This window comes from Gnatocerus cornutus, chromosome 1 (genome assembly GCF_029298725.1).
Source record: "Gnatocerus cornutus isolate USDA-ARS CGAHR chromosome 1, icGnaCorn1.1, whole genome shotgun sequence".
In the NCBI taxonomy this organism is placed as follows: domain Eukaryota; kingdom Metazoa; phylum Arthropoda; class Insecta; order Coleoptera; family Tenebrionidae; genus Gnatocerus; species Gnatocerus cornutus.
The window spans coordinates 16,982,351-17,006,837 of NC_142233.1; the positions used below are offsets into that span (position 1 = coordinate 16,982,351).

The window sequence follows — 24,487 nt, forward strand, 5'->3', positions numbered from 1 at the left end:
GTTATTGGTGCTCATTTTACGCAAAATTTCACGAAGAATCCAAGACTGGGCGAATTTTTTACGTACGTCAACAAATAACGTTTTTCTCGCAAATTTTCTGATCCGGTCTTACATAAAAATTGACTTTTATCGAAAAAATAATGTATGCAAATCTAGTTCGAGCGATATCTCGCTTACTTATTAAGCAATCTTAAACTATTGGTGCTCATTTTACGCAGAATTTCGCGCAGAATTCAAAACTGTGCCATATACTCAAATCCGTCAATAAACAATGGAATTAGAAGCGTGTAAAGTTGCGAATAATAAAATTTTAGTGGCGAAAGGAATAAAGCTCGATATCTCGCTTATTTACGGGGCAATCTTAAACTGTTTGGCTCATTTCACGCAGAATTTCACGCAGAATCCAAAAGTGTGCGAATTTTTAACGTAGGTCTACAAATAACTGAGCTAGAAGCGATTAAAATTTTGAATATTGAATTTTGACATGGGCAGAAATTTTAAAATATTTATATTAAATCTTATGATTCTAAAAGCCTGAAATTTCGCAGATCTAATGGATCTAAAACGATTGATCATTACTTGTGCTAAAATACAACAATTTAGGACCAAAATTCGAATTTTTAGAAATTTTTGTTTTATTGGCAAACACAAAATTTTCAAATTTCTATTAAATTTCATAGTTCTCACAATTTCAAAGATACATAAAAATCTAATATTTTTAGAGGTAATGCCCTTGAAACGATCATTAATAATGACCGAAAACAAAATTTTAGAACAAGAAAAATATTAGTGCACTTAAATTAGTCAATTTCTCATTTATTTGCAAAGCAAACACAAGTCATTGAAGTTCATTTAACGCAGAATTTTACGCAGAATCCAAAAGTATGCGAATTTATCTCGTACACCTACAAATAACGTTTTTCTCGCAAATTTTCTGATTCGGTCTTACATAAAAATTGACTTTTATTGAAAAAATTATGTATGCAAATCTAATTCAATCGATATCACGCTTACTTATTAAGCAATCTTAAACTATTGGTGCTCATTTTACGCAGAATTTTGCGCAGAATCCAAAACTGTGCCATATACTCAAATCCGTCAATAAACAATGGAATTGGAAGCGTGTAAAGTTGCGAATAATAAAATTTTAGTTGCGAAAGGAATAAAGCTCGATATCTCGCTTATTTACGGGGCAATCTTAAACTGTTTGGCTCATTTCACGCAGAATTTCACGCAGAATCCAAAACTGTGCGAATTTTTAACGTAGGTCTACAAATAACTGAGCTAGAAGCGATTAAAATTTTGAATATTGAATTTTGACATGAGCAGAAATTTTAAAATATTTCTATTAAATCTTATGATTCTAAAAGCCTGAAATTTTGCAGATCTAATGGATCTAAAACGATTGATCATTACTTGTGCTAAAATACAACAATTTAGGACCAAAATTCGAATTTTTAGAAATTTTTGTTTTATTGGCAAACACAAAATTTTCAAATTTCTATTAAATTTCATAGTTCTCACAATTTCAAAGATACATAAAAATCTAATATTTTTAGAGGTAATGCCCTTGAAACGATCATTAATAATGACCGAAAACAAAATTTTAGAACAAGAAAAATATTAGTGCACTTAAATTAGTCAATTTCTCATTTATTTGCAAAGCAAACACAAGTCATTGAAGTTCATTTAACGCAGAATTTTACGCAGAATCCAAAAGTATGCGAATTTATCTCGTACACCTACAAATAACGTTTTTCTCGCAAATTTTCTGATCCGGTTTTACATAAAAATTGACTTTTATCGAAAAAATAATGTATGCAAATCTAATTCGAGCGATATCTCGCTTACATATTAAGCAATCTTAAACTATTAGTGCTCATTTTACGCAGAATTTCGCGCAGAATCCAAAACTGTGCCATATACTCAAATCCGTCAATAAACAATGGAATTGGAAGCGTGTAAAGTTGCGAATAATAAAATTTTAGTTGCGAAAGGAATAAAGCTCGATATCTCGCTTATTTACGGGGCAATCTTAAACTGTTTGGCTCATTTCACGCAGAATTTCACGCAGAATCCAAAACTGTGCGAATTTTTAACGTAGGTCTACAAATAACTGAGCTAGAAGCGATTAAAATTTTGAATATTGAATTTTGACATGAGCAGAAATTTTAAAATATTTCTATTAAATCTTATGATTCTAAAAGCCTGAAATTTTGCAGATCTAATGGATCTAAAACGATTGATCATTACTTGTGCTAAAATACAACAATTTAGGACCAAAATTCGAATTTTTAGAAATTTTTGTTTTATTGGCAAACACAAAATTTTCAAATTTCTATTAAATTTCATAGTTCTCACAATTTCAAAGATACATAAAAATCTAATATTTTTAGAGGTAATGCCCTTGAAACGATCATTAATAATGACCGAAAACAAAATTTTAGAACAAGAAAAATATTAGTGCACTTAAATTAGTCAATTTCTCATTTATTTGCAAAGCAAACACAAGTCATTGAAGTTCATTTAACGCAGAATTTTACGCAGAATCCAAAAGTATGCGAATTTATCTCGTACACTTACAAATAACGTTTTTCTCGCAAATTTTCTGATCCGGTCTTACATAAAAATTGACTTTTATTGAAAAAATTATGTATGCAAATCTAATTCAATCGATATCACGCTTACTTATTAAGCAATCTTAAACTATTGGTGCTCATTTTACGCAGAATTTTGCGCAGAATCCAAAACTGTGCCATATATTCAAATCCGTCAATAAACAATGGAATTAGAAGCGTGTAAAGTTGCGAATAATAAAATTTTAGTTGCGAAAGGAATAAAGCTCGATATCTCGCTTATTTACGGTGCAATCTTAAACTATTCGTGCTCATTTCACGCAGAATTTCACGCAGAATCCACCAATAAGTAATCCAATTAGAAGCGCTTAAACTCCAACCGACACAAATCCAAAGAATGCACCCGCGACATCTGAGGAATTTAACGAATTTAAAGCCATCGAAGCACTCGTTGCGAATTAGTTCTTTGATCTAATCCGAACAAGAACTCATCATTTTTCCAACGAAAATTGGATTAAACCCCCTCGGAAAACTCCCCCATTTTCCCACCTCCTTCCTTACAAAACCGCGCTTATAAATAAATATTTATACACTCGTGCAAGTGAAAGCTCCCATTCAATTTCCTCCATATCACAAACCTACCTGTCACAAACCGTTGCGGTGCATTAACTAAAAAAACACTGATAAAAAAAAACAGTTCCGTCATCTTCACACGTTTTTACTCCTCCGCAGCGTGCCGACCTTCAACGCGCACATTTTCCAACTTCACCTGAAACAGAAGAAACTTTGACTTTCGTCGACTTTGGCACAAATCAATCGCATTTTCTGTTAACACGAATCGTAATTGGAGCGGTTTTTTGAGGCGCAAACGGACGATTATAAACACTGAATCGTTGGGAAAGAGGAGAAGAAGGATTCTGACATGAGATAAACACGACTAAATGCTTGTCAAATATACACATGAATTATCTTTTATACAAATGCTAATTTTATTGCTGGAATCTTTTAGCACGTTCATTGACAATTTGTTTGCGGGAATTAATTCCGACAAGGTCGCGAGGATTTTCCGAAAAAAAACATTTTCCACAGAAATAGAATCGGAAAACTCATTTTTTTCGTCTCTGACTTACCATAGTTTATTCGCACGGAAAAAGAATTGGGAATTAGAAACGCACTGCTCTCCCAGAACGAAACGACGCGCGTTTAACGGCGTTGCGACGCTCACTGAAACTCGAGGAAGCGCTTTCGGGGTAATAGAGCCTTTGCGGAGCTAAACTGCGCAAAACTTTCGAGGACATTTGCTTGTTTTTCGGTGCTTAAGGGAAGGCTGAGTTATTGGTGAGAGTCTGTAAAAGATTAATAAAATGTAAACAGAAAGAAGTGATCGCGGAATTATTTGTTTTCTCTGATTTTACGACATAAACATGGAGTGTAAACATTCAACAATGGACGGCTTATCAGACATGTGTGTGGTTTAATTGGTTTCGCTAATTATTTATTTAAAAGTTTGGATTGGATTCCGGGGTTTGGGGGGTGGTGGTTTTGATCCGGAGGTCCGGAGCGCAAGAAAAACGGTTCGAAATTCTTTTTGGTTTTTTTCTCTAGATTCTCTGAGTTTTCTTTGCACTTGTCCATGTTTTTTTTTCTGTCTAAATCTCAGTGTGTTCTTCTCATTTTGGTGCTCATTTTACGCAGAATTTCACGCAGAATCCAAAAACGTGGGACTTGATGAGATTGGCCTACAAATAACTGAGTTATGAGTGATCAAAGTTTCGAGTATTGAATTTTGAGTTGAAAATTTTTCAAAGTCGAATATTTCCGAAACTATAAGAGATTTTTTGAAACGGTTTTTACCAGCGTTTTTCCCGGCTTTTTTACCTTGGAATACGCCCTCAAAAGTCAAAAAAACAATGGTCGATTTTTTGGGCAAAAAATTTTTTTGACCCAATCGATAAAAAATTTAATTTTTTTTATTTTTTGGTCGCCCTCGTAAACTATATGCCCGATCGATTTGAGATTTAGGCAGTTGATAGATGTCGAGCTGCTCTTTCGATCGATATAAATTCAATAATACTAAATGCAGTGTTTTCGCCTCGAAAAAGCGTCTTGAAAATGACTCTAAAATCACCCTCTGAATATCTAATTCGGTCGATATCTCGGTTATTTGTTAAGGAAATTTGAGCTATATGGGCTCATTTTACTCAGAATTTCGCGTTGAATCCAAAACTACCACAATTTTTTTCGTCCGTCGACAAATAAATGAGTTAGAGCCGTTTGAAATTACGACTTGTCGCCAGAGAACTAAAACTTTGACGCTCCAAAAACGATTTTTCCCGATTTCTTTGGAATTATGGCAAATATGACGAAATCCTTTCCGGAATCGTTTTTCTCGCAAGTTTTTACCTTAGAAATCGATCTTAGATAGTTCGATTTCAAAATTTTTATTTTTTTAATGCAGAAGTTGGCTGCCTTTCAGTCTCTAATTTAGACTCGCTCGCTATTTCGCTTGTTTATAAAGCAATCTTAACTTATTGGTGCTCATTTTACGCAGAATTTTGCGTAGAATCCAAAACTATAAAATTCGTTACGATCGGTCCAGAAATAACTGAGTTATGAGCGATCAAATTTTGGAATATTGAATTTTGAGTTGGAAAAATTTCAAAGCTCGATATTTCCGAAACTAAAAAAGATTTTGAGAAACAGATTGCGCCATCGTTTATTTTTGGCTTATTTTACTTAAGAATAAGCCCTCAAAAGTCGAAAATTCGATGGTAAATTATTTGGGCAAAAAAAATCCCAATCGATAAAAAATTTTCAATTTTTTGTTTTTCGATCACTCCTCGTAAATTACTTGTCCGATCGATCTGAGATTTGGCCAGTCGATAGATCTCGAGCTCCTCTTTCGATCGATATATAATTTAATAACACTAAATGCAGTTTTTGCCCCGAAAAAGCGTCTTGAAAATGATCTTAAAATCCGCCTCTGAACATCTAATTCGATCGATATTTCGGCTATTTGTTGAGAACATTTGATCTGGACGGACTCATTTGACGCAGAATTTTGCGCAGAATCCAAAAAAACAAGATTCGTTAAGATCAGTCCACACATAACTGAGTTATTAGCAATCAAAGTTTCGGATATTCAATTTAGAGTTGGAAAATTTTCAAAGCTCAATATTTCCGAAACTACAAAAGATTTTGAAAAACGGTTTTTACCATCGTTTTTCTCGAGTCATTTGATTTCAGAATCCGCCTTCAAAAGTCCAAAATTCGATGATCAATTTTTTAGGCACTAAATTTTGCGACTAAATTGATGAAAAATTTTCAATTTTTCGTTTTTTGATCACCCATCGTAAACTATTTGCTTGATCGATCTGAGATTTAGACAGTTCATAGATCTCGAGCTGCTCTTTCGATTGATATATAATTCAATATTACTAAACGCAGTTTTCGCCCCGAAACAGCGTCTTGAAAATGACTCTAAAATCACCCTTTGAAAATCTAATTCGGTCGATATCTCGGTTACTTGTTAAGCAAATTTGAGCTGGATACACTCATTTTACGCAGAATTTCGCCCTGAATCCAAAACTGCCTTTATTTTTCTTGTCCGTCAACAAATAACTGAATTAGAAGCGTTTGAATTTTCGAGTTGTCGCCAGAGGGCCAAAATTTTGGAGGTTCGAAAACCATTTTGCCCGATATCTCCGAAACTATGGGTAATATAAAAAACCGTTTTCGAAATCAGTTTCTCGCGATTTTTTAGCTTAGTAATCGATCGATTGAGTTCGAAATTTTCTTTTTTTAGTGTAGAAGTTAGCTCCCTTTCGGTATATAATTCAGACTCGGTCAATATCTCGCTTATTTATAGAGCAATCTTGCTCATTTTACGCAGAATTTCACATAGAATCCAAAACTGTGCGAATCTTCCACATGCGTCAATAAATAACTGAATTAGAAGCGTTTGAAGTTGTGGATAGTTTTACTGTCTTAGATTATTTGCTTTTTTGGTCTTACTAGGATTTTTATAGATTTTCTGAATTAATTTCTCTATGTAAGGTCAAAGGCCCGGCAGCCCTCAAAACACGCGCGTATTGTTGGTTGCATATCTTCTCATTTTTAGTAACTTTAGTTTCCTACAGTTTGATGAGTGAGTGACTGAGTGGGTGTGACAAGCGTCAAATTTCATACGCATCATAACCCCAAAATTCCCTAACGGTTTTTAACGCTTTTATCATCGTCCGCCAATCAACGCACATTTTCCCACCTCCGCGTCCAACAAGTGCTAAAACCGACTTGGAAAAGCCAACTTTGCGACCATCAGTGCCAAATTAGGAATTCCAGGTTAGCGCCTTTCTCGTTTTTTTGTCGGTTTCTTTGTTCTAACCGGTCAAAACCGGCGCGAACCAGTACCACTGTCATCCGAATCACCAAAGTAAGTCGGCGTTTTCGTTCATCCATTAAACTCGCTCATTTTCACCCCCAGAATGACTTCAACCAACGTTTTCATGGGCTTGAACAACGACCGCAACTCCAGCCGGGTCCTCCGCCCCCCAGGCGGCGGCCAAACCGACGTTTTGGGCTTGAACTCCGCCCCCGAGGAGCCCCCGAAGAGGGGCAACCCGAAGAACATCTCGTCTTTCACTGTAGAAGGCGGCACTCCGGAGAAACCAAAGCCTGCGCCTGTTGTGCGGGAGCCGAAAGTGGAGGCGGCGAGAACCGCCCCCGAGCCGGCGCCCACTTCGCGTCCAAGGGTGCCTCCAGGCGGATTCTCTTCAGGGGGGTTCTGGTAAAGCCGAGGAAAGCGTTCAGATGATTTTATATGACCATGAGAATGTCTTTGATATTTATAAGTTGCACTTTTATATGCCAGTTACTTAAGTGTCAGGGTTTTGCTATGTCAACGTCCAAGCTCTTCCTCAAAACTGCGTGTTTGTGATACTCAATCAAAATCTTGTACTTTTTTTTGTCATCACATTTCTTATTTATTTTATTTTATAATGTTTGTACTCGTGTATTTTTGCACTATTTAGCCACTTTTGTATTGAACCCAAATTTCGTGTGACAATTCGAATAAACCAGCTTTGAATAACCGCCTCTTCTGTCAAAACCCCTTATAGTTACGGTCACTAGATGAAAATTTCTCTTCTTTTTTTTCAAAAGAAATTTTCATCCAGTGACCTTACATTTAGTCCAGGCAAAATAGACACAAAAATTTCAAAAGTTTGTAATCATTTCCATAAAGCTGATTTTTTGTGTCGACGTTCATTTTATTGTTCCAACTTTACTTTTTCACGCAAAATTAAAACCATTTATAACTCTTACCACCAATAATACAACTAGTTTATTTGAAATAAATGAAGACACAGTTTTGCTTGCCTTCTAAACTTCATTTTAGTCTTCATGTCTGTCTTCAGCAACAATCGGCAATAATAAAGTAATAATAATAATAATAATAAATCTTTATTTGTGGTAAAAAAGAACAACAACAAGAAACGAACACAAATTTACTTACTAGACAAAATAAAAATAAAATAATATTCCGAAAAAACTTTTATCACAAAAAGAGCCAAAAGGCAGTAGAACTGATCAAGGTTTTGACCCTATAACATAATAATAAATACAAACTTCTTAATAATAACAAAAAAATAATATGGAAGGCATGAAAGAGAAAAAATAAATCAATACAAAGAAGAAGTATAAACAGCAGAAAAATTAATTAATAAACATTCAATACATTTTTTTAAAAATACTGATTTTTAAGTCCTTAAGCACCGAAGGAACTTCATTGTAGATTAGGCAGATATTATACAAGGTGTTTATAAATGTTTTTAGCATCAAGGCTCTGGAATTCCTGTCGTGCACTGCTTTGCCGCTTTGTTTTCATAGCGAATATGACTATCTTAAAAATTATTTATAATGCTACTTTTTTTAATTTTTGGTTTTCAGGTTTTAAACCCCAACTAGAACAGTTTTCTTCACAAAACTTACTTTGCTCTATGATTGAGGTTAACTACAAATGTCATTTAAAAAAACCCACATTTATAAGAAGCGGCAAATTTCTTTGACATTTCATAGCCACCCTTGATGCTAGAAACATTTATAAACAACTTGTATAACATTCAATTATATGCTTACTTAATATTGGATATCTAATATTGACGGCACCAAAGTATCCAATATTAGGGATTTAGCACACTTTGCTTCGGAGAGAAAAATTCGGTATTCATTATGCCAGATTATCAATTTTTGTTGATTTTTACTATAAACAAACATTAAATATGATTTACTTACTCAATAACACAAATTTTATAACAAATGAACGTATTTAACCCGCGCAAACCAAATATTTAAATTAGCACCAAAGACTTTCGTGTTGGACTAATGGCTCGCTTTTATAAACTGAGTTAGGGTGGTATCCAATATTAGGCAACCATCCAATATTCGGTGCTCTTCCCCTAAGTCAAAAAAAGTTCAGAAGTTTTCTAAAATTTATCGTTTTTATTCTAAAATTTTGTAATTTGGCAACGTTAATAAGCAAATCGGTTTTAATAGCTTTATAAAATTTCATTGTTCTATCGTCGAAATCGGCACTCATGATTATTTTAAAAAATTCGGAAAATAGGGTTTACTGCACAAATCCAATTTTCTAAAATTTTTGTTTTTTGTTCTAAAATTTTCTATTTTAGCACAGTCAATTAGAGTTTCTAAACCAATAAAGTCTCTAAATTTTATATTTTTTGCGTTAAAAATGTTAAAGTTATAGAATTTCATAGTAATTTGTGCACTTTGAAGTCGTTCTAATAATAAAAATTTCAAAATTTTTATTTCTTGTTCTAAAATTATGTAATTTAGCGTCGTTAATAAACAACCCGGATTTTAATAATCCCCTAAAATTTCATTATTTTATCATTAAATTATCAAAGTCAATAAAATTTTTGGAAAAAAAATTTTCTAAAATTTGTATAATTTGTTCTAAAATTCTCTAATTCAGCACAATCAATTACGACTTTTTTAGTTGTAAAGTCCCCAAATTTCATACTTTTTGAGTTAAAAATGCCAAAGTTACAGAATTTAATAGCATTTTGTGCACTTTGAGATAGTTCTAAAAATAAAATTTTCTAAAATTTGTGTCTTTTGATCTATTTTTTTTAATTTAGCAGTTAATTTAAGTGCTTTACGTAGCAATATCTCCAAATTTTGGAATTTTTACATTAAAATTGTGAGAGTTATAGAATTTAACAGCAATTTGTGCATTTTGAAGGCGGTCTAAAAATGAAAAGTTCTAAAATTCTTATTTCTTGTTTTAAAATTATCTAATTTTGCGTAGATAATTTCACTAACGTTCTGAAATTTCGTTCTTCTAGCATTAAAATTAGTGGAGTTACAGAATACTATAAAAATTTTAGAAAAATGATTCTCTTCAAAAATAAAAATTTCTAAAGTTTATCGTTTTTATTCTAAAATTTTGCAATTTGGCAACGTTAATAAGCAAATCGGTTTTAATAACTTCATAAAATTTCATTGTTCTATTGTCGAAATCGGCAGTCTCATGATTATTTTAAAAAATTTGGAAAATAAGGTTTACTGCACAAATCCAATTTTCTAAAATTTTTGTTTTTTGTTCTAAATTTTTCTATTTTTGCACAGTCAATTAGAGTTTCTAAACCAATAAAGTCTCTAAATTTCATATTTTTTGCGTTAAAAATGTTAGTTATAGAATTTCATAGTAATTTGTGCACTTTGAAGTCGTTCTAATAAAAATCTCAAATTTTTTTATTTTTTGTTCTAAAATTATGTAATTTAGCGTCGTTAATAAACAACTCGGATTTTAATAATCCCAAAATTTCATTATTTTATCATTAAATTATCAAAGTCAATAAAATTTTTGAAAAAAAAAAGATTCAAAAATAAAATTTTCTAAAATTTGTATAAAATTTTCTAATTCAGCACAGTCAATTAAAACTTATTCAGTCCCCAAATTTCATACTTTTTGCGTTAAAAATGCCAAAGTTACAGATTTTAATAGCATTTTGTGCACTTTGAAATAGTTCTAAAAATAAAATTTTCTAAAATTCGTGTTTTTTGTTCTAATTTTTTTAAATTTAGCACAGTTAATTTAAGTGCTTTACGTAGCAATATCTCCAAATTTTGGAATTTTTACATTAAAATTGCGAGAGTTATAGAATTTAACAGCAATTTGTGCATTTTGAAGGCGGTCTAAAAATGAAAATTTCTAAAATTCTTATGTCTTGTTTTAAAATTATCTAATTTTGCGTAGATAATAAGCAATTAAATTTCACTAACGTTCTGAAATTTTGTTTTTCTAGCATTAAAATTAGTGGAGTTACAGAATACTATAAAAATTTTAGAAAAATGATTCTTTTCAAAAATAAAAATTTCTAAAATTTTGTTTTTTTGTACTAATTTTTTGAATGTTTTAGCAATACCTCCAAATTTTGGAATTTTTTATATTAAAAATGTGCAATTGCGCGGGTGTTTAAATAAACTCGTAACTAAAGTGAAATTTATGAAACTTGTTACATAATATACTATTAAATATATTTTTTTGTACGGCCACGCGAGAGATTTCAAATTAACGACAGTTCGGGAGGGAAAAAATTTACTTTAAATTAACGAGGGGGGCAAAATACATTAAAATTTTTCAATTTTTCGAGGGAAATCGAGGGAACCGGGAAAAAATTTCACATTATCAAGACATTCAAATTGTCGAGAGTCTACTGTATATGGTTTTCGTCGACTTAACAGATTCAAAGTTTCTTTACAATTTCTTGTAAATTTTAAAAAAATTATTAAATCTTGAAAACGATTAGTCCTACAAAAAATTTTATAAAGTTTTTTATCCGTGACGAGATATTTGCAAAGAATTGTTTTCTTTGACATTTACTTTTATGGAGGTGTTCTAATGCCTGGGCAAACGTAAACTTAGAGCGTCTGCCGCGGCGCCACCGACCTACATGAAGGTTAGCAGCCAATTGGCAATTTTTCCTAATTGACTTAACTTTAACTCGAAGTGCCTCTTCTACGAACTGTTCACTTTTTCTAATTTGAAAATAAATACGAAATTACCAAAGGTTCTTAGATACGATAAGGTTGGTTTCTCCGCTAAGGCAATCATTCATTGGTTAAAAACTGTAGGGTAACTAGCGCCACCGCTATTTTAGAACTATCAAGGTCGTACGGGTTTGGAGCACGTAGAGAAGCCCGCTATCAAGCAGGCCATGGCCTGGATTGTTATCTTATCGCTGTCAAACCAAAATGTTTTTCCTCTTCCTGTTCCTCTTCGCCTCCTCACAACCCCTGCACGCCTTCACCTTCCTCGACCGCCTCCTCACCGTCTACGGCCTAGCAGCCGAAGAAGCCTCCGCCCTCGAAACGCACTTAAAAATCGTCAATCTCTCCAAAACCGACATCGTCACGACTGAAGTGAGCGAGGTGGACGCGTTCGATTGGGGCCTCACGGGTTTCAACCCCCAGAGCAACTTCCAGGGGGTTGCCATCCCCGCGGGGCGCAGCCACGAGGAGCGGGAGGATGTAAATCCGTGGGCCTCCAACTGCCCTTTCACCATGCGGTTGGTGTTTTCTGATGGCACTGAGGAGAAGTTCAGGATCAACCAGAAGTTCGCGGTGGGACAGGCGGAGGCGCATTTGAAGCACGTGGAGGGTAAGAGGGATGTTTCGTACAGTCGAAGCGGGAATCGGCTGACGGTTACTGTGAGGTGATTTTGGATTAAAGTTTGTCGAATTTCACGTTTTTTTGTGTTTATTCCTTCAACGATTGTCCCGAACAGAAGTCCAGTGGAAAGTGGAAAAAAAAAAAATTAAGGAAGACAGATCATAGGGCGCTCTGGAGGCGTTACCATAGCAACGAGTTGTTTATTGAAAAAGTGGCGAAAAAAAATCAATTTGACAGTTGGGATTTGCGTGTCTCATCGGTTTTTCCACGTATTTGTGGGGTTATGAGTGAGGATGGGGGGCGTTGGGGGGCTTCATATTTTTTGTGTTTTCCTTCAATTCTTTCTTTGATCGTCCCATAAAACAAGTCCAGTGGAAATAGTAATAAAAGAAATGAAGATGATGTTACCATAGCAACGACTTGTTTATTGAAAAAGTCGCGATAGAAGTCAGTTGAGATTTGCGTATCTCGTTAGTTTTTCCACGTGTTTGTGAGGTTATGAGTGAGGATGGGGGGCGTTGGGGGCTCCATACTCTTTTTTTGTGTTTTTCCTCTTTAATCACTCCAAATGGAAGTCTAGTGGAAATGGAACGAAGACAAATCCCATGGGATGTTACCATAGCAACGACTTGTTTATTGAAGTGGTGGCGAAAAAATTCAGTTTATCAGTTGCCTCGTTGGTTTTTCCACGTGTCTGTGTGGTTATGGGTGAAAGTGGGGGCTTTGGGGGGCTTCAAATGACATCTTTTCGTGTTCGTCTTTTTGTCTCATCGATAATTCAGAAAAGGAGTGGAAGTGGATACAAAAACAACGAAGGTAAATTAGGAAGATAGTAACGGTTTTTTTGCTAGAAAAACGGCCAAAAAATCAGTTTTTCAGCCGCGTTTAATTTCTTGTTTGTTATTATTTGTAACGTTTGCGTTGTTTGTTTATCCAATACTGCCACTTTAGGAAAAAATACGAACGAAGAGGAGAATTTTTTGAAAAATTTGTTTGAAAATACATATTTAACATTGTAATTTCGCTATTTCTGACGTCACACTGATTAATTTTATCAAGGTTGGTACTTTTGACTGTCTTATTACGAGTGCCAACGTACAAAAATTTAAGTATACGAAAAAAGTTCTTTTTTGACGATTTTACAAGGAACTAATTTTAATTAATTTTAACACTCTGTACAATAGTTCCCTAATTTTTAGAGCAAAATGAAGTTTTTTGACGTTTGGACTCTTTTCTGTTCTTAAAAATCTACAAAATTAGAAAAATCTAGAGGAAAAAGGGGAATTTTTTATTTTTGGCGTCAGTAATGAAGTTTGTCAAGGTTGGTGCTTGTGACTGTCTTATTACGAGTGCCAACTTACAGAAAGTTTTATTTAGAATATCACAATTAGAAACAAATTTTTTTAACCACTCTATAGTTCCTTCACTTTTGGCGCGAAAAGAACGAAATTTTTTGACGTGGCGATTCTTGTATGTACTTTCAAAACTGCAAATTTAGAAAAGAAATTTAATAGAAGTTTGATTTTTTTTTATTTAAATTTAAGTTTCTAAATTTTTAAATTTTTAGAGCTTTTCAGTTTTTAAAGTACCTCTTTCTACTCTCGTGTGATATTTTAAACACATCACGTCACTTTAAACACGTCGTTTTAGAGTTGAAGTTAGCTACTGATAAAACAGTTGGAGGTCGTAGAAAAAGTATAGTATGTAACACGTTTATAAACCATCGTGTCTAAATAAACTCGTGACTAAAGTGACAATTATATATGATACTTGTTACATAATATACTATTAAATACAATTTTCTAAAATTTTCAAATTTTGCACATTTAATCACAACTTTTTGAGTAGTTAAGCCTCCAAATTTCATACTTTTTGTGTTAAAAATGTCAAAGTTACAGAATTTAAGACGAATTTGAGCAAACTCAGTGCTCTAAAAAAAATTCTAAAATTGCTGTTTTTTGTTCTAAAATTTTCCAATTAAATACAATTACTTAAAACCTTTCAAGTAATAAAACCCCTAAATTTCAAACTTTTTGCATTAATGTAGTCAGAATTATAAAATTTAATAGCAATTTCAGAGTTTTCTAAAAATAAAAATTTCTAAAAATTGCAGTTTTTTGTTCTACAATTTTCTAATTAAGCTCATTTACTTAAAACCTTTCAAGTAGTAAAACTCTCAAATTTCATACTTTTTGCATTAAAAGTGTCAGAGTTATAGAATTTCAAAGTAATTTGTGCTTATTGAGATTTTCTAAGATAAAAAATTTCGAAGATTTATCGTTTTTGTTCTAAATTTTGCAATTTGGCAACGTTGATAAGCTAATCGGTTTTAATAACTTCATAAAATTTCATAGTTTTATCGTCGAAATCGGCAGTCTCAAAACTGATTAAAAAATTGGAAAATAAAGTTTACTTCACAACTCCAATTTTCTAAAATTTTTGTTTTTTGTGCTAAAATTATGTAATTTAGCGTCGTTAATAAACAAACCGATTTTAATAAACCCCTAAAACTTCATTATTTTATCATTAAAATTATCAGTCAATAAAATTTTTGGGAAAAAAAATTGCTTTAAAAATAAAATTTTCTAAAATTTGTATCATTTGTTTTAAAATTTTCTAATTCAGTACTGTCAATTAGAACTTTTTTAATCGTAAAGACCCCAAATTTCATACTTATTGCGTTAAAAATGCCAAAGTTACAGAATTTAATAGCATTTTGTGCACTTTGAGATAGTTCTAAAAATAAAATTTTCTAAATTTTGTGTCTTTTGTTCTAATTTTTTTCAATTTAGCACAGTTAATTTAAGTGCTTTACGTAGCAATATCTCCAAATCTTGGAATTTTTACATTCAAATTGTGAGAGTTATAGAATTTAACAGCAATTTGTGCATTTTGAAGGCGGTCTAAAAATGAAAATTTCTAAAACTATTATTTCTTGTTTTAAAATTATCTAATGTTGCGTAGATAATAAGCAGCTAAATTTCACTAACGTTCTGAAATTTTGTTCTTCTAGTATTAAAATTAGTGGAGTTACAAAATACAATAAAAATTTTAGAAAAATGATTCTCTTCAAAAATAAATGTTTCTAAAATTTATCGTTTTTCTTCTAAAATTTTGCAATTTGGCAACGTTAACAAGCAAATCGGATTTAATGACTTCATAAAATTTCATTGTTCTATCGTCGAAATCGGCAGTTTCATGATTATTTAAAAAAAAAATGGGAAATAAGGTTTATTGCACAAATCCAATTTTCTAAAATTATTGTTTTCTGTTCTAAAATTTTCTATTTTAGCACAGTCAATTAGAGTTTCTAAACCAATAAAGTCTCTAAATTTCATATTTTTTGCGTTAAAAATGTTAGTTATAGAATTTCATAGTAATTTCAAAAATTTTTATTTCTTCTTCTAAAATTATGTAATTTAGCCTCGTTAATAAACAAACCAGATTTTAATAATCCCTTAAATTTTATTACTTTATCATTAAAATTGCCAAAGTTATCACAATCAATAGAATTTTTGGAAAAAAATGGATTCAAAAATAAATTTTTCTAAAATTTGTATAATTTGTTCTAAAATTTTCTAATTTAGCACAATCAATTAAGACTTTTTTAATTGTAAAGTCCCCAAATTTCATACTTTTTGCGTTAAAAATGCCAAAGTTACAGAATTTAATAGCATTTTGTGCACTTTGAAATACTTCTAAAAATAAAATTTTCTAACATTTATGTCTTTTGTTCTCATTGTTTTTAAATTTAGCACAGTTAATTTAAGTGCTTTGCGTAGCAATTTCACCAAATTTTGGAATTTTTACATTCAAATTGTGAGAGTTATAGAATTTAACAGCAATTTGTGCATTTTGAAGGCGGTCTAAAAATGAAAATTTCTAAAATTCTTATTTCTTGTTTTAAAATTATCTAATTTTGCGTAGATAATAAGCAGCTAAATTTCACTAACGTTCTGAAATTTTGTTCTTTTAGCATTAAAATTAGTGGAGTTACAGAATACTATAAAAATTTTAGAAAAATGATTGTCTTAAAATAAAAATTTTGGGTTTTTTTGTACTAAAATTTTTTAATTTAGCAAGTTAATTTGAGTGTCTTAGATAACAATACTTCCAAATTTTGGAATTTTTTATATTAAAAATGTGCAGTTGAGCGAGTGTTTAAATAAACTCGTGACTAAAGTGAAATTTATAAAACTTGTTACATGATACGAGTATACTATTAAATTTTCTCTAATTTCTCTAGTGTTTTATACCTAGCAGTGGCGTTCATCAATACAATCTTTATTTTTTTTTCGAAAAGTACACAAGTTGACATTTTCATTATTGGACCACCCTGTATGTGCAAAAATAACATCGCACTTTTTTGCGCCATTTTGAACGCACATAATTCGGTCTGCATTTTTTGTTGTCTTTATTTTAGAGGCATTCCAGTTTCAGCGAGGTGAACCTGCCAGTGGAACAAAACCAAACGAGTTTTGCTCAGATTTATGTAAAAGGTCGTCCCACCATTGCTCTTCTCTGCCATCGCAGAAGCTAGTTTCAATTCCAATTCCATCCCAAAAAGTTTCCGTTCTCCCGACCCAATGCGAACCTCTCTATTTTTCCTCTGCGCCGCGACGCTCTTCGCGTCCATTTCTTCCCTGAGCCTGTTGAAATGGTCCCGGGAGACCCACCTCATCATCCAAAACCGGCGAAGTGTCCCAGTGGAAAACATCTTGGTGAAAAACGTGGACCCTTTCGACTTCGAAGACGGCAGCGGCCCCGTGGAGAAGTTCAAAGGCGCCTCCATTCCTGCAAGGCGTGTGATTGAACGGAGGATCGAACTCAACGGATTTGCGACGAAGTGTCCGTTTACCATGGAGTTCCAGTTTTCGGGGGGCGAAAGCGGCGGGTTTTCCATTAATATGAAGCACGCGATTGGGGAAGGAGACGCGGAGTTTACCTACGATGCGCCCTTTCCCATCAGTTACAAAACGAGCGGTAATAACGTCATTATAGTACTGGAGGACAAATAAAGTTTATTTCAATAAAGTTACAAGACTAATCGCCTTCTTTCACTGTGATAAAAATCGAGTACCCACTTTTCCTAAAGTCCGGAAGTGCGAAAACTTCGCCTTGGCAGCGCGTATTTCTTTCTGGTTGATCCTGAACCAGTCCATGGTAAAATCGGAAAACTACATTTTATTTTGGGACGAACCAAATATTTTCAACTTTTTTATTAAAATTCTTATCTTTGTTAGTTTTTAAGTTACGTCATTGAAATTTATGGTCGTTACTATTTCTAAAGTGTTCATTAATTGTGCCAACGTGCAAAATTTTAGAACAAAAAATGCAGATTTTAGAAAATTTAGTTTTAGGACGAATCAAATATTTTCAACTTTTTCATATTAAAATTCGTGTCTTTGTGAGTTTTAAAGTTACGACATTGAAATTTAAGGCAGTTATTATTTCTAAAGCGTTCATTCATTGTGCCAAAGTGCAAAATTTTAGAACATAAAATACAGATTTTAGAAAATCTAATTTTTGAGCGAACCAAATATTTTCAACATTTTTTATTAAAATTCGTATCTTTGTAAGTTTTTAAATTATGACACTGAAATTTGGGAAAGTTACTATTTCAAACGCGTTTATTAATTGTGTTAAATTTCAAAATTTTAGAACAAAAAATGCAGATTTTAGAAAATTTAATTTTAGGACGAATCAAATATTTTGAACTTTTTTTATTAAAATTCGTATCTTTGTTAGTTTTTAAGTTATGACCATGAAATTTAAGGAGGTTACTATGTTTAAATTGTTGATTAATTTTGACAAAGTGCAGAATTTTAGAACAAAAAGCAGAGATTTTAGAAAATTTAGTTTTAGGACGAATCAAATATTTTTAAATTTTTCATATTAAAATTCGTCTTTTTGTGAGTTTTAAAGTTACAACATTGAAATTTAGGGCGGTTATTATTTCTAAAGCGTTCATTCATTGTGCCAAAGTGCAAAATTTTAGAACAAAAAATGCAGATTTTAGAAAATTTAATTTTAGGACGAAACAAATATTTTGAACTTTTTTTATTAAAATTCGTATCTTTGTTAGTTTTTAAGTTATGACAATAAAATTTAAGGAGGTTACTACGTTTAAATTGTTCATTAAGTTTGATAAAGTACAGAATTTTAGAGCAAAAAGCAGAGATTTTAGAAAATTTAGTTTTATGACGAATCAAATATTTTGAACTTTTTTTATTAAAATTCGCATCTTTGTAAGCTTTTAAATTATGACAGTGAAATTTGGGAAAGTTACTATTTCAAAGGCGTTTATTAATTGTGTTAAAGTTCAAAATTTTAGAACAAAAAATACAGATTTTAGAAAATTTTATTTTAGGACGAACCAAATATTTTCAACTTTTTTTTATTAAAATTCGTATCTTTGTTAGTTTTTAAGTTACGTCATTGAAATTTATGAAAGTTACTATCTATAGTGTTCATTAATTGTACCAAAGTGCAAAATTTTAGAACAAAAAATACCGATTTTAGAAAATTTTGTTTAGGACGAACCAAATATTTTCAACTTTTTCTATTAAAATTCGTGTCTTTGTTAGTTTTTAAGTTACGACATTGAAATTTACGAAAGTTACTATTTCTAAAGTGTTCATTAATTGTGCCAACGTGCAAAATTTTAGAACAAAAAATGCAGATTTTAGAAAATATAATTTTTGAGCGAACCAAATATTTTCAACATTTTTTATTAAAATTCGTATCTTTGTAAGTTTTTAAATTATGACAATGAAATTTGGGAAAGTTATTATTTCAAAGGCGTTTATTAATTGTGTTAAAGTGCAAAATTTTAGAACAAAAATACCGACTTTAGAAAATTTAGTTTAGGGCGAAACAAATATTTTCAACTTTTTCTATTAAAATTCGTATCTTTGTTAGTTTTTAAGTTACGACATTGAAATTTACGGAAGTTACTATTTCTAAAGTGTTTATTAATTGTGCCAAAGTGCAAAATTTTAGAACAAAAAATGCAGATTTTAGAAAATTTAATTTTAGGACGAATCAAATATTTTGAACTTTTTTTATTAAAATTCGTATCTTTGTAAGTTTTTAAGTTATGACAATGAAATTTAAGGAGGTTATTATGTTTAAAATGTTCATTCATTTTAATAAAGTGCCGAATTTTAGAACAAAAAGCAGAGATTTTAGAAAATTTAGTTTTAGGACGAATAAAATATTTTCAACTTTTTCATATTAAAATTCGTATCTTTGTGAGTTTTAGAGTTACGACATTGAAATTTAGGGCAGTTATTATTTCTAAAGCGTTCATTAATTGTGCCAAAATGCAAAATTTTAGAACAATAATTAGAGATTTTAGAAAATCTAATTTTAGGACGGACGAAATATTTTGAACTTTTTTTATTAAAATTTTTATCTTTGTTAGTTTTTAAGTTATGACAATGAAATTTATGAAGGTTACTATTTTTAAAGTGATTATTAATAGTACCAAAATGCAAAATTTTAGAAGAAAAAATACAGATTTTAGAAAATTTGGTTCTAAGAACAATAATTAGAGATTTTAAAAAAATTAATTTTAGACGAACTAAATATTTACAATTTTTTTTTTAAATTCGTATCTTTGTTAGTTTTTAAGTAATGACAATGAAATTTGAAAAGGTTACTTTTAAAGAGTTCATTAATTGTGCCAACGTGCAAAATTTTAGAAAAAAAAATCGAGATTTTAGAAAATCTAGTTTTAGGACTAACCAAATTTTTTCCATTTTTTAAAACTCGTAACTTTGTTAGATTTTTAGTTATGACAATGAAATTTGGGGAGGTTACTATCTCTAAATCGTTCATTAATTGTGCCAAAGTGCAAAATTTTAGAACAATAATTAGAGATTTTAAAAAATCTAATTTTAGGAAAATTTTCAACATTTTAATTAAAATTCGTATCTTTGTTAGTTTTTAAATTAAGATAATGAAATTTAGGGAGATCACTTATCTTAAAATCGTTCATTAATTGTGCCAAAATATAAAATTTTAGAACAAAAAATACAGATTTTAAAAAATTTAATTTTAAGACGAACTAAATATTTACATTTTTTTTTTTAAATTGGTATCTTTGTTGGTTTTTAAGTTATGACAATGAAATTTAGGGAGATTATTATCTTAAAATTGTTTAATGATTGTGCTAAAATGCAAAATTTTAGAACAAAAAAATACAGAGATTATTTTAGAACGAAACAAATATTTTCAACTTTTTTTATTAAAATTCGTATCTTTGATAGTTTTTAAGCTAAAACAAGGTTATTATTTCTAAAGGTTTCATTAATTGTGACAAAGTGCCAAATTTTAGAACAAAAGATACAGATTTAAGAAAATTTTATTTAGGACGAACCAAATATTTTCAATTTTTTTTATTAAAATTTGTATCTTTGTTAGTTTTTAAGTTATGATAATGCAACTTAGGGAGATTACTAATCTCTAAATCGTTCATTAATTGAGTCAAAGTGGAAAATTTTAGAACAAAAATTAGGAAATTTAGAAAACCTATTTTTAGGACGAACCAAATATTTTCAATTTTTTTTATTAAAATTTGTATCCTTTTTAATTTTTAAGTAATGACAATGGAATTTAGGTACGGTACAATATCTAAATCGTTCATTAATGGTGACAAAGTGCAAAATTTTTGAACAAAAAATACAGATTTTTAAAAATTTTATTTTAGATCGACCCAAATATTTTCAACTTTTTTTTATTAAAATTCGTATCTTTGTTAGTTTTTAAGTTATGATAATGCAACTTAGGGAGGTTACTATCTCTAAATCCTTCATTAATTGAGTCTAAGTGAGAAATTTTAGAACAAGAAATACAGATTTTGAAAAATTTTATTTTAGATCGACCCAAATATTTTCAACTTTTTTTATTAAAATTCGTATCTTTGTTAGTTTTTAAGTTATGATAATGCAACTTAGGGAGGTTACTATCTCTAAATCGTTCATTAATTAAGTCAAAGTGGAAAATTTTAGAAAAAGAAATATAGATTTTAGAAAATTGTGTTTTAGAACCAACCCAGATGTTTTCAATTTTTTTTTATTAAAATTTGTATCTTTGTTAGTTTTTAAGTTAAGACAATGAAATTTAGGTAGATTACTATCTTATAATCGTTCATTAATTGTGCCAAAGTGCAAAATTTTAGAACAACAAATACAGAGTTTAAAACATTTTATTTTAAAACGAACCAAATATTTTCAACTTTTTTATATTAAAAATTGAATCTTTGTTAGTTTTTAAGTAATGACAATAAAATTTAAAAAGGTTACTTTTAAAGAGTTCATTAATTGTGCCAACGTGCAAAATTTCAGAACAAAAATTAGAGAATTTATAAAATCTAATTTTAGGACGAACCGAATATTTTCCATTTTGTAAAACTCGTAACTTTGTTAGATTTTTAGTTATGACAATGAAATTTGGGGAGGTTACTATCTCTAAATGGTTCATTAATTGTGCCAAGTGCAAAATATTAGAACAAAAATTAGAAAATTTAGAAAATCTAATTTTAGGACGAGTCAAATATTTTCAATTTTTTTTATTAAAATTTGAATTTTTTTTTAGTTTTTAAGTAATGACAATGGAATTTAGGGACGGTACAATATCTAAATCGTTCATTAATGGTGACAAAGTGCAAAATTTTAGAACAAAAAATACAAATTTTTAAAAATTTTATTTTAGATCGACCCAAATATTTTCAACTTTTTTTATTAAAATTCGTATCTTTGTTAGTTTTTAAGTTATGATAATGCAACTTAGGGAGGTTACTATCTCTAAATCCTTCATTAATTGAGTCTAAGTGAGAAATTTTAGAACAAGAAATACAGATTTTGAAAAATTTTATTTTAGATCGACCCAAATATTTTCAACTTTTTTTATTAAAATTCGTATCTTTGTTAGTTTTTAAGTTATGATAATGCAACTTAGGGAGGTTACTATCTCTAAATCGTTCATTAATTGAGTCAAAGTGAAAAATTTTAGAACAAGAAATATAGATTTTAGAAAATTGTGTTTTAGAACCAACCCAGATGTTTTCAATTTTTTTTTATTAAAATTTGTATCTTTGTTAGTTTTCAAGTTAAGACAACGAAATTTAGGTAGATTACTATCTTATAATCGTTCATTAATTGTGCCAAAGTGCAAAATTTTAGAACAACAAATACAGAGTTTAGAACATTTTATTTTAAAACGAACCAAATATTTTCAACTTTTTTATATTAAAAATTGAATCTTTGTTAGTTTTTAAGTAACGACAATAAAATTTAAAAAGGTTACTTTTAAAGAGTTCATTAATTGTGCCAAGTGCAAAATATTAGAACAAAAATTAGAGAATTTATAAAATCTAATTTTAGGACGAACCGAATATTTTCCATTTTGTAAAACTCTTAACTTTGTTAGATTTTTAGTTATGACAATGAAATTTGGGGAGGTTACTATCTCTAAATGGTTCATTAATTGTGCCAAGTGCAAAATATTAGAACAAAAATTAGAAAATTTAGAAAATCTAATTTTAGGACGAGTCAAATATTTTCAATTCTTTTTATTAAAATTTGTATTTTTTTTAGTTTTTAAGTAATGACAATGGAATTTAGGGACGGTACAATATCTAAATCGTTCATTAATGGTGACAAAGTGCAAAATTTTAGAACAAAAAATACAAATTTTTAAAAATTTTATTTTAGATCGACCCAAATATTTTCAACTTTTTTTATTAAAATTCGTATCTTTGTTAGTTTTTAAGTTATGATAATGCAACTTAGGGAGGTTACTATCTCTAAATCGTTCATTAATTGAGTCAAAGTAAAAAATTTTAGAACAAGAAATATAGATTTTAGAAAATTGTGTTTTAGAACCAACCCAGATGTTTTCAATTTTTTTTTATTAAAATTTGTATCTTTGTTAGTTTTCAAGTTAAGACAACGAAATTTAGGTAGATTACTATCTTATAATCGTTCATTAATTGTGCCAAAGTGCAAAATTTTAGAACAACAAATACAGAGTTTAGAACATTTTATTTTAAAACGAACCAAATATTTTCAACTTTTTTATATTAAAAATTGAATCTTTGTTAGTTTTTAAGTAACGACAATAAAATTTAAAAAGGTTACTTTTAAAGAGTTCATTAATTGTGCCAACGTGCAAAATTTCAGAACAAAAATTAGAGAATTTATAAAATCTAATTTTAGGACGAACCGAATATTTTCCATTTTGTAAAACTCTTAACTTTGTTAGATTTTTAGTTATGACAATGAAATTTGGGGAGGTTGCTATCTCTAAATCGTTCATTAATTGTGCCAAAGTGCAAAATTTTAGAACAAAAATTAGAAAATTTAGAAAATCTAATTTTAGGACGAGTCAAATATTTTCAATTTTTTTTATTAAAATTTGTATTTTTTTTAGTTTTTAAGTAATGACAATGGAATTTAGGGACGGTACAATATCTAAATCGTTCATTAATGGTGACAAAGTGCAAAATTTTAGAACAAAAAATACAAATTTTTAAAAATTTTATTTTAGATCGACCCAAATATTTTCAACTTTTTTTATTAAAATTCGTATCTTTGTTAGTTTTTAAGTTATGATAATGCAACTTAGGGAGGTTACTATCTCTAAATCCTTCATTAATTGAGTCTAAGTGAGAAATTTTAGAACAAGAAATACAGATTTTAGAAAATTGTATTTTAGAACGAAACAAATATTTTCAACTTTTTATATGAAAATTCGTATCATTGCTAGTTTTTAATCTAAAACAATGAAATCTGGGGAGATTACTATTTCTAAAGGTTTCATTAATTGTGACAAAGTGCAAAATTTTAGAACAAAAAATACAGATTTTAGAAAATTTTATTTTAGAACCAACCAAATATTTTCATTTTTTTTTTATTAAAATTTGTATCTTTGTTAGTTTTCAAGTTAAAACAATGAAATTTAGGGAGGTTACTGTCTTATAATCCTTCATTAATTGTGCCAAAGTGCAAAATTTTAGAACAACAAATACAGAGTTTAGAACATTTTATTTTAGAACGAACCAAATATTTTCAACTTTTTTATATTAAAAATTGAATCTTTGTTAGTTTTTAAGTAATGACAATGAAATTTGAAAAGGTTACTTTTAAAGAGTTCATTAATTGTGCCAACGTGCAAAATTTTAGAAAAAAAATTCGAGATTTTAGAAAATCTA

General features: G+C 30.0%; 2 protein-coding genes and 1 pseudogene across 3 annotated transcripts in view; 2 read left to right on the forward strand and 1 right to left on the reverse strand.

The window, feature by feature from the left end:
• The window catches only part of Lgr4 (Leucine-rich repeat-containing G protein-coupled receptor 4), a 154,548-nt gene extending 150,752 nt beyond the window's left edge, over positions 1 to 3,796 (reverse strand). Inside the window, exons 1-2 of the mRNA XM_088049831.1 lie at positions 3,707 to 3,796; positions 3,219 to 3,345 (exon numbers count right to left, since the gene is read on the reverse strand). Coding sequence (XP_087905957.1) covers positions 3,219 to 3,282 — 64 coding nt within the window. The 5' untranslated portion in view covers positions 3,283 to 3,345; positions 3,707 to 3,796. The remainder of the gene's footprint in view (positions 1 to 3,218; positions 3,346 to 3,706) is intronic.
• A 3,126-nt stretch (positions 3,797 to 6,922) lies between these two features.
• Positions 6,923 to 7,665, forward strand: LOC148180604 (jupiter microtubule associated homolog 1). Its single transcript, XM_088038006.1, has 2 exons — positions 6,923 to 7,008; positions 7,060 to 7,665. Exon 2 carries the CDS (start codon positions 7,061 to 7,063, stop codon positions 7,364 to 7,366), a length of 306 nt encoding a protein of 101 aa, XP_087894132.1. The 5' UTR covers positions 6,923 to 7,008; position 7,060; the 3' UTR covers positions 7,367 to 7,665.
• Positions 7,666 to 12,635: 4,970 nt separating this feature from the next.
• Positions 12,636 to 24,487, forward strand: part of LOC148180605 (peroxynitrite isomerase THAP4 pseudogene) — a 34,746-nt pseudogene continuing 22,894 nt past the window's right edge. The window contains exon 1 of the transcript XR_015771687.1: positions 12,636 to 13,086. The product of XR_015771687.1 is annotated as a peroxynitrite isomerase THAP4 pseudogene (transcript). The remainder of the gene's footprint in view (positions 13,087 to 24,487) is intronic.